The following is a 10,164-nucleotide window of genomic DNA, read 5'->3' on the forward strand; positions in this document are numbered from 1 at the left end:
TTTTTTTTTTTTTTTTTTTTTTAATTCTATTCATATGACTTTAAATACCTCAAATACGTTCTTTTTGTAAATTAAAAAATTGGAGGACTAAAATAAAAAAATAAAAAAATAAATTGCTAGAGCTTGACCCATGCCAAAAAAAATGAATAAATTATTAATATTATTTTGAAAATGTTAATGTTATAATTGTGGGCCTAAATAAATGTAATTTTTAAAATGAAATATGGGAGTATTTTAATTAACGAAGGTTAAACCTATTTACAATTTGAATTAAAAAATTAAGCAATGCCATAAGCATACACGCAGATGCAGCTAATGTATTCTTTGTATTTTATTAGAATATATCGAGGGGTTTATGCTAATTAATCAAGTTTTAATTTTTTTAATTAGGTGATGATTACACCATTAATGTATTCATAACTGGACCCATGTTTACTATTATTAATTAATTTATAAGATTAAAGTAACCAAATTTTGACTAATTCAACCTCGTTATTTATAATCGTTATCTTCACGTCTTTTATGAGAGAGGGTCAACTCTACTCCGATCAATGACGATGATTACTCTAATACCATTTGTAACTGCTTAAACCCATCACTAATGCTTTACACTTTCCACCGCAGCTTCCCTCAAAATTTTTCAATTTGAGCATAATTGAACTGTTGTCTATGTTGTGCATCTCGAGCATCAAGTCCTAAGAATTAGATATAAGTATACGTTTGAAGATGAGACAACTAAGTCGGTACTCTCGACCAGTTCAAATTTTTTAAATTGTTTTACGAGTCTTGTCTATCTATAAAAAGCATTGAGGTTTGGCGTTTTAATTCATCCATTTATAATAATGTTTTTGGAAGCATTAACTCAATTAATATTAACTTGAAATTGATGTTAGATTTGTGAAATGAAAGTGATATGTCATATGGTTTATAAGCATTTCTTGAACTTATAAATACAATAATTATAATTATATGGATCTAGGAAAATATTAATTTAAAGAAACCCAAAAGGCATGCTTCATGAATTATTATTTTAAACTTTCTTTTATATATATTTAATTCCTCCTAGCTCTTATTTAAATATTAAAAAAGGAATACCCTTGACTCTATTATTTATTTATTTATTTATTTAAGCCATTGTTTTTAAGTTGGGCTTAAAAATGACCGTGTCATACAATTGGGCTTGGGCCTTAATAGTTGTTGGGCTTCATGATTTGAAATGTTTTTGGAGTAATTGGGCCGTAGAGCTAACATGGAGGCCCAAATTGAAAATTATATATATTTATTACCATTTATATCCAAATTATCTCCCTATTTGACACGTAGACCAAAATTCAATATAAAATTAATAAAAAAGTTGCCACGTCATTTACGACCAAAACTGTCCTTTTTCAAACCGGGACCAAATTCACACCTCATAGTGTCATATTAAATTTAAATTAATACTCTTTGTTGGCTTATATTTAATTGGTTCTCAATTAATAAAATATAATAATTATTTTATAAATCAATATTTCAATCACAATCCACAATTATTAAATAAAATAATAAATAATAATAACAGTTTTTCGACTAATTTGATAAATCTATCAAGTCAATGTCAACGTCAACGTAAGTAGCAGTAATGATAATGAACGAGAGGGTGAGGGCGAGATAATAATCGAATGGGCTCTAGCCTATATTGTTACCCGTGATGCAAAAGAGAACTCTGATGGAGCTAGATGGACGACTATCAGTTGAAAACACAAAAAGAAAGTGAAAGATCGGCTTCTCTAATGCAACGTGCATATGTAGAATAGAATTAGATCTAAAGTTCATTATAATAATTGGAACAAACAGAAGGATAATCACCGTGCAGAGAGCAGCTGAAAAGGGCTGTGTTTCCCTTCATATTTATCTTCCCTAATTAATTAGTTTAGTTTCGAGATTTCTTCCGAAAAATCTCAATCTTGACCGAGGTGAAAGTAGATAAGATATGTTAAAATTGGGTGTGACGAAAAGAGGTAGGTCCAATGACATTGAACCATGGTGCGCAAAATTGGTGAGAAATTGATAGGAACCACAAAATAATAAGTATAGAGGAAACGTAATCAAATATCCCTTGCCATTAATTCACACAACCCGCAGATTCATGATCCTTTTTTCAAGCCATGTGATTTGTTGACATCACATTGTTGACTTTCTCAACCTTCTCCTCGGTTCCATTTGGATCATGTATTTTAAAAGAAAATAGTGTTGTTAAGCTGTGTAGATGCGTTTATCCACACGAAATATATAACGATCAAGTCACTATATCAAAAAAAACCTCAGGAAAATAGACATGTCTGTGAAGATACAGACTACCTGCACCTCGACACAAAAGACCCTATAAATCTTCACTGTACTTTAAGATTGACTTTGGGTCTTTCATGCCCAGTTTAGGTGGAGAACGAAAAAGACCCCAAACCATCAGTGAGATACCACTCTAGAGAAGTTATAATTTTAACGACACGAGCCAAGAGATAACCATTATTCAACTAAATAATACATAATATAACACATGAACGCGATGATAAACATTTAAGGAAAAATTGTATTTCATGAAGCATTGCTATAATCACTGATATGCCTCTCCCCATACACTAAATTTTATTTTAACATATAGTTTCCAATGTAACAGTACCCAATCCCATGTTTATATATATATATATAGAAGTATAAGTATATAAATGTAATGATATAATTAGAAATATTCGACATTATTTACGGCTGCAAAGTCGAATGAGCTCCAATTGTCTCCCACTTCACAGAATTGATTCGCATTATAATTGCAAGAAAAAGAGTCCAATTCTTGGATTTGTTGCGACGCCCATAGTTCTTCCTCAACGCCCAATTCCGCGTGTAACCCAAATGGAGTATTTTCGTAATTTCCCATAATCCCCTGTTTTTGTTCTTGGGGTTGATTTTCCTCCTCAATTAACAAATCCGTGAGCCCTTCAAAGAAGATTTCACAATTCTCTAAAGGGTCAACGGATTCGGGCGAGCTGGTCAACGTGTGGTGCTCAGTACTCGGTGGGGTAGTGTTCAAATATCTAGCGAAAACGGCAGCAAGATCGATATCGGGTCCATTAGAGGAGGATTCAGTGATTTGTGTAGAAGTGTCGGGGTTGGTAGAACGTGAGACAGTTGAGGATCGTGAAGACCTGGTACGACGACTCTTACGACAGCCACCGCCGACAGGGACGTTACGGAGGGAGCCACCTTTGGTCCAATAGCGTCGACAGGATTTACAAAAGTATCTAGGCTGGGAGAGGCTGTAGTTGTTGTAATAACAGAATTTGGTATTGGCGGAGGCGCAACGAGGGCAATTTGGAGCTGTTTCGAGATGGGGCTTCCATTTCCGCTCGAGATGCGAGGCGAAGGGCGGTGGCGGAGGTGGTTGAGGGAGCTGGTGGTGGTCGGACATTTCTGTAGAGAACATTGAGAGAGAGAGAGAGAGAGAGAGAGAGAGAGAGAGAGAGCGGAGAGATGTGAAGATGGAGGAGAGGAAGGGAATTATGTAGAGTGAAGAGAAACGTGGGCGGTTGGAGAGTCGTTAGGGCCAAGGAAGGGTGTGAGCGTGTGTATGCAAAAATAAACATTAATTAAATAAATATTTATTTATTTATAAAAGTACATTTAATAATTATTAAGGAATATTAAATAATTTAATTTATAATAATTTTTGACGTAGGAAGATCAAGAGAGAGTTCATGAGATTGGAGCTGTATAACAGGCGGAAGGGTCGTGGGGTCAAAGTCCACGTGGTTTATTTTCATTGGGTGCATTACATTATTGAAAGTGATTGACGTTGATTAGTCAAACCTCACTTGGTAGTCGTTGAGAATCTGTGTGCAAAATGACTGTTATATCCCCAGCCCTCCAAATCTCAATTTTTAAATTGTATTATTATAAGAACTTTTAAATTGAATTTTGACTGAACAATATATCAATATTTGATCATATTTGTAATATAATTATGTTGAGTCGAATTTATAATAACTAGGAAATCAATTTTTTGTTTAAAAAATGTATATTTAATAGAAGGATAGAATGGTAATTGGGAGAAGAAGATGGTCGGCGGGAATGGGAGTGGTACAGCGTGCTTGCAGTGGTGGATTTAAGGAGAAAGATGATGAATATACATTATTTAATTAAATAAATTAGATGCAAGCGTAATAAGGATGTTGCAATGCACGTGATTAAACGGATTACGTGGCGTATCTTCGTTCCTACTAACTTAAATTACATAATGATTAAATTAAATTAATATTATTTTATTATTATAGAGCTTTACTTACTTCCTTAATTACGTTGTTTAATCCTAGATTGCGGTTTCTCTCCCCCTCTCGTTTAATTATTGTTGAATAGGGCTGTTATTATGGTTGACTTACAAATTTATTATAGATTAATCCTCGATTATGTAAATATTAAAGTAAATGGAATATACTAATGGAATCTCCCTTCATAATTGTTGAGGAGGTGACACGTGGTGGATGGGTGTGACATAGGCACTTATTTTTTTAATTCCGTTCACATATTTCTAAATTTTGCACTTTATTTTTAAAATATTTTTAATTTTCAAAATTTTCAATAATATATATATATATATAAACTCTTACCACAAATAACACATTTAAAAAAATATATATATCTATGGACTTTAATTTTTTTTTTTTATTTGTTATTAAAAATATCCTTAAAATTGAAGGAGATTATCTATGAGAGGCGTAAAAAGATGATATTTATTCATATATTGATGTTAAAAACTTTTTAATAAAAATTAAATAAAAAAGATTACTAGTGTTAATGTTATTTATGAGTATTTTTAAAATATGGATTTTTTTTTTAAATATTAAATTGAAAAGATATTAATTAACTTTATAAAAGAAAGATAAATAAACAATTAAAGAAGATACGTGGTATGAATGGGTTGGAGAGATCCGTAGGAATGATGGATAAAAGGATTAGAAATCACGTGGTGGGTTTTGCATCATTTTCATGGAATATAAATGTGAATTTATAAAATAGATATTGAATTATAATATATATATATATATATATATATAGCTTCTACGAATGAAATGGTGGTCGTCATTGGTTACTTATTGTTATCAGAAACTACAACTAACCCACACACTTTATTCTCCATCCCATATATTCCTCGTGTTCAATGTGCATTAATTAAATCATAACGTTAAATCTATTTTTCATGTTAAAAGTGGTTTGATTGAATGTTTTGTTTAAAAGGAATAACATAGTCGAGAGACGACAAGAATGAGATTCTATCAAACTAAATAATATTTAAAGTGGAATTTTAATTTAAATAAATTTAGAAAATAGGTTAAATAAAATGAGAAGAAAATGTCGATATTTTAATCCTCGGTTCGTGTAATCATACACTAAAGTCATATCATAAGGTAGAAATTTACGTATACTTATCCCTTAGGGTTGAATTTGGGTACCTCTTCAACGAGCAATGTGGACCGACGTTGTGGTTGATTTCAAGTTTTCACCTTGGCAATTACCTAATATACCCTTACTTACAACCCTTCTACAGCTATAAATACCCACCAAAATTTGTATAAATCTTACCCTTGTTTTAACCCAACACTTTTTAGCCCCCAAAAATTAAACCCCCTTGTCTGAAAATGGCAAGCTCTAAGGCTGCCGGAGTTATGCCCATGGCTGCTTTCCTCGCCGTCTTCCTCCTCATATCCACTGGCACCGTCGCCGCTGCTCTGTCCTATGAGTCGATCATACCACAAGAATTTGCACTTGGTAACCCCGATTTACTCACTAAAATTTTTAATACTATTTAATATTTATTAAATACAAATTAACCGATTGAATTTGTAGATTTGCAGTCGAAGTAATTTTTGTTTGAATCCTAATTTCAGGACGAAAAGTTCTTGAAGACAAATATGAAGCCAATGGTAGAAGTGGATATAACAGCAATGAACCCAAAGGCAGAGGTGGATATAACAGCTACGAACCCAATGGTAGAAGTGGATACAATAGTAACGAACCCGATGGTAGAGGTGGATATAACAGCAATGAACCCAATGGTAGAAGTGGATACAACAGTCATGAACCTAACGGTAGAAGTGGCTACAATGGTTACAAGCCGACGGGAAGGGGAGGCTATAACTAAACATTTGTATAACTCAACCATGGTTGAGATGGTTGTTGTACTAAAAACAATATATAAAAATAAATAAGACTCAATAGAGTCAAAACTTTAGAAGTATTTGTACGAGTTTAAACTAAACATCATAGGCCCAAAGTGAAAAATTAGCCCCTTGATGGCCCAATAATATAAGGGTCCATGCTGAGTCCGTGCCACTTCCTAACCCGTCGTGTTCAGGAGAGCTTGCTTCGTGGCAAGACTTGAACCGTGAACACTCGATTGATATCACTTGTTAAAATAAGTCTAAACTAAATGAGAGGTACATTAATGATTCAAGATCACATCTGAGAATTGAAAGTCAATTACCTACACCAACAAAGTGCACATGACCATGTCTAGAAGATATCGTGGTCATCCGTTATCAAAATAAGTGTTCGTTGAAACTATTTGAAAGACTAATTCATATAAATATTCAAACCCACACGTAGAAATGCACCAAATCCGTCACACCATTTGAGACAACAACTTGTTATCGTACCATTCGAAAGGGCAATATATACGAAATACTCTTAGAACATTCCAGATAATAGATACACCAAGTCAGCGTAATATAATCCGACGTGGAAAAGACACAATAATGGTATATACGGCATTATAGACTTGGGTTTGACGGTTTCAACCATGAAAAAAATGGGATTTTATTTATTTATTTATTTATTTAAAGACAAATTCAAACTTCTAAACCACCAAGAAACCCTTTAATATTGATATTAATATTATATACTCAACTTATCTTTATAAACCTTTCAACTCTCCATGTCTTCTTCTCTTTGTTCTTCAACACCTAATGCCATGGCTGAAAGAAAAGAGGTTCAACTCCAAGGTCCCCGCCCCGCCGCCCTCAAGATCACCAAAGACTCCCACAAGATCGGCAAGCCGCCACACCGGCCTGTCATCATCTACTCCGTCTCCCCCAAAGTCATCCACACCGACCCTACTCAATTCAAGGACTTGGTCCAGCGCCTCACTGGCCACAAACCCTCCTCCCATGACTCTCACCATCCACCCAATACGACGATGATTATGAGTACCAATCCTCACGGAGCAGAGAGGGTAGGTCACGGGATATTATCGCCAACGCCGGGGTTGCTGCCGCCGATTCCAGCGAATATTTTCACCCCAACGCCGCCGCAGTCAGCTGAGCTCAGCCCTCTTACCCACTTTTTCCGGGATCTTAGCCCCATAGCTCCCAATCGATTCTCGTTGTCGCTAGATTTCTTCCAAAACTTCCCTGATTTGCATTGATTTTGTTTGCATAATTTTTGTACAAGTGGAAGATGGGTTTATTTCTTGTGTTTGATCTTAAAAAGGGTTCATATAATTAATTGTATTTAATTTTATCCTTATTTATGTAGAAAAAAAAATACATTTTGGCATATCAAAATCTAAAAAGTTTAAGCATAATGATACCATGAGAGACTTTTCCCCATTTTTGTATGATTTTAAGTGGGAGTAGTTCATGTCTTTTTATCTTATAAATATATCTGTTAAACGAACACGACTCTCCACAATGGTATGATATTATCCACTTTGAGCATAAGCTCTCATGGCTTTGCTTTGGGCTTCCCAAAATGCCTCATACCAATGGAGAGTGTATTCTTAGATTATAAACCCATGACCATTCCCTAAATTAACCGATGTGGGACTTTCATCATCCAACAATATCTAATCGAAATAATCGTAAAAAAATAACCTAACATCTATTTTATTGAATATTTTCTCAAATTTTATCATAATTTTTTTTTCAATTAAATTTTTATAATCAATGAAAAAAAATTAATTTTAAATCAGTTTTTAGTTACTACAAATAATAAATTTTAAATTTTAAATATTATTCCATCAATTTAAATTTTAAATTTTTTTCGAAGTAATAATTATCTTAATCAATTAATTTGAATTTATAATCTAATAATAGAATAAGAATATAAGAAAAAAAATTCTCTCTAAATTTTGAGTTTAATTTCCAACTTCATCGTAAATTTTAAATTTTAAAATTAAAATTTATTTTGTGTCTACTAATTCTACCATTTAAATGACATTTTTTTTTAATTATTTTTAATTAATTAACAATATTAATGAACAAAAAGTGAAAATTAATTAAACTTCAAAAGTAAAAATATTAATTTGAATATAAAATTTTAAAATTTAACAACGATTTAAAATGTCAATATAATATTTTGTAATTCACAAATCAAATCAAAATATATTTTCATTTTTTCCAAAAAAATTTAAATTTATTGTGTGTATATATATATATATATACAAGAAATCCGCCAAATTGTGAAAGAAACGAGAGAATGGATTCTTCAGCCACCAGAAAGCGAAAGATGAAGAAGCCGCCGGCGCCGCCGAGGGCCGCCAAAGCCCAACCGGCGGCGAAAAGAAGGACCAATGATAAGTCGAAGAAAATCATTGAAGTAGAAGAAGACGCCTCAGAGTTAAGGCACATGGTTCAATTCCCTGGCAGCAGTAGCAGCCGCTCCGACTCCGATTCCGACCACCCTTCTACTTCCACTTCCACTTCTACTTCTTCTTCCACTTTTTCCGATGGCCGGAATGGTTTGTCACAGTCGTCGGAAGAACTCAGCGTTTATGATTACGAGGGCTGGGAAGACCCTCTTGTAATTGTAAATCCACGGCCCTCTCCCGGAATTCCTCCCTTAACAACGTATTCCGGTTTTGATTACTCCGGTTTGGTTTATCCACTTCCGCCGGTTTTCAAGAACCCTCTGCCTCCACTTTACTACCGACCCAAATTTCCCGACCCCCATTAATTCCATCCCTCCTCGATTTCTTCTTCTTATTATTATTATTACTTTTTACTTGTATTCGTTTAATATTTCTACACATGGTTGAGATCAAGATTTACTCTTTTTACCTTTTTACTCGGTTTACTAATTTAGAGAATGATAATGACTTTATAAACAAAAAATATTCTCTCCATTAGTATGAGGCATTCTGAGAAAGTCAAATCAAAGTCATGAGATTTCATCTTTATCTATTTAACAATTTCATCTTTATCTATTTAATTTCAATTTTTTAAAATTAATTTTTAAGGAGTTGTTATTTAATTTCAAAATGTTTAAGTTACCCGTTAATTTGAATATAATTATTATTAAAATTGATTTCTATTTTGATACTTTTATTATTTTTATTCTTGGTTTTTATAATATAGTTTTATTCTTATTAAATAAACAACATGGATAGCTTAAGAAAAAAAAATCAATTTCCTAAAAAGAGGGCCAAGTAATTAAACAAAGTCAAAAGAATGGCATCTTTGTTTATGCCATTTAAAACATTTTAATTTATCCCTCCAATATTTTAAAAATATATCTAAACATCAACTATACAAATAAATTAATAATTTTCTATGTATTGAGATGACATATGTATGACCTAAGCATATACACACATGTATATATATATGGAACAACCCTCCAAAATTAAACTAAAAATATACACATATATATTATCTTAATTTATAATCAACCAGGTTGGTATCACCAATAATGTCTTCAAAAGGCCTCATGTGAATCAAGAGAGTATTCTTTGAATATAAACCCATCATTATTTCTTAAATTAGTCGATGTGGGACTTTCATCACCCAACAGTAGTAAATGTAGTCAACTTCTCCCTACCCAAGGTTATATATGTTAAGCCGTTGTTATATCTCTCTTGCTTGCTTATATAACGTCTCTTTCAAAAATCTCTCTTTCTAAAATCTCTCTCTACCCTCGTTTTCCAAAACCTTCTTTTAAAACCGAGGCTAGAGGCTTGATCATACGTCGCTTGGCCGTAGGCGACGCAAGTACAAATTAGCTCAGCTCACTTGTCATTGGAAAGTGAGTGCCGCACAATCGCTAGTCCGCTGCCTTTAAACGTGCGATTGTGTCAAGTGTTCTTTCTTGAGATATTTGATTAAGTAAGAGCTAAGTTTTTTTTTTTTTTTTTTTTTTTTT

General features: G+C 33.0%; 3 protein-coding genes across 3 annotated transcripts; 2 read left to right on the forward strand and 1 right to left on the reverse strand.

Annotated features, from left to right (window-relative positions):
• Positions 1–2,551: 2,551 nt before the first annotated feature.
• Positions 2,552–3,557, reverse strand: LOC111489774 (dof zinc finger protein DOF1.2-like). Its single transcript, XM_023138152.1, has one exon. The coding sequence runs from the start codon at positions 3,455–3,457 to the stop codon at positions 2,720–2,722; it is 738 nt and encodes a 245-aa protein (XP_022993920.1). The 5' UTR covers positions 3,458–3,557; the 3' UTR covers positions 2,552–2,719.
• A 2,051-nt stretch (positions 3,558–5,608) lies between these two features.
• Positions 5,609–6,278, forward strand: LOC111489785 (P granule abnormality protein 1-like). The gene is made up of 2 exons (XM_023138167.1): positions 5,609–5,796; positions 5,916–6,278. Exons 1-2 carry the CDS (start codon positions 5,667–5,669, stop codon positions 6,167–6,169), a joined length of 384 nt encoding a protein of 127 aa, XP_022993935.1. The 5' UTR covers positions 5,609–5,666; the 3' UTR covers positions 6,170–6,278.
• Positions 6,279–6,997: 719 nt separating this feature from the next.
• Positions 6,998–7,450, forward strand: LOC111489392 (protein MKS1-like). The gene has a single exon (XM_023137583.1). The coding sequence runs from the start codon at positions 6,998–7,000 to the stop codon at positions 7,448–7,450; it is 453 nt and encodes a 150-aa protein (XP_022993351.1).
• Positions 7,451–10,164: the final 2,714 nt, after the last annotated feature.

The sequence above is a fragment of the Cucurbita maxima genome, unplaced genomic scaffold (genome assembly GCF_002738345.1).
Source record: "Cucurbita maxima cultivar Rimu unplaced genomic scaffold, Cmax_1.0 Cma_Scf00014, whole genome shotgun sequence".
In the NCBI taxonomy this organism is placed as follows: domain Eukaryota; kingdom Viridiplantae; phylum Streptophyta; class Magnoliopsida; order Cucurbitales; family Cucurbitaceae; genus Cucurbita; species Cucurbita maxima.

What these genes read in the sequence shown, in the direction of transcription:
- LOC111489774 (XM_023138152.1), bottom strand. Translation starts at nt 3,457, where the DNA reads ATGTTCTCTACAGAAATGTCCGACCACCACCAGCTCCCTCAACCACCT.
- LOC111489785 (XM_023138167.1), top strand. Translation starts at nt 5,667, where the DNA reads ATGGCAAGCTCTAAGGCTGCCGGAGTTATGCCCATGGCTGCTTTCCTC. An exon ending in ACCACAAGAATTTGCACTTG is followed by an intron (nt 5,797 to 5,915) that starts GTAACCCCGATT and finishes TCCTAATTTCAG; the next exon opens with GACGAAAAGTTCTTGAAGAC.
- LOC111489392 (XM_023137583.1), top strand. Translation starts at nt 6,998, where the DNA reads ATGGCTGAAAGAAAAGAGGTTCAACTCCAAGGTCCCCGCCCCGCCGCC.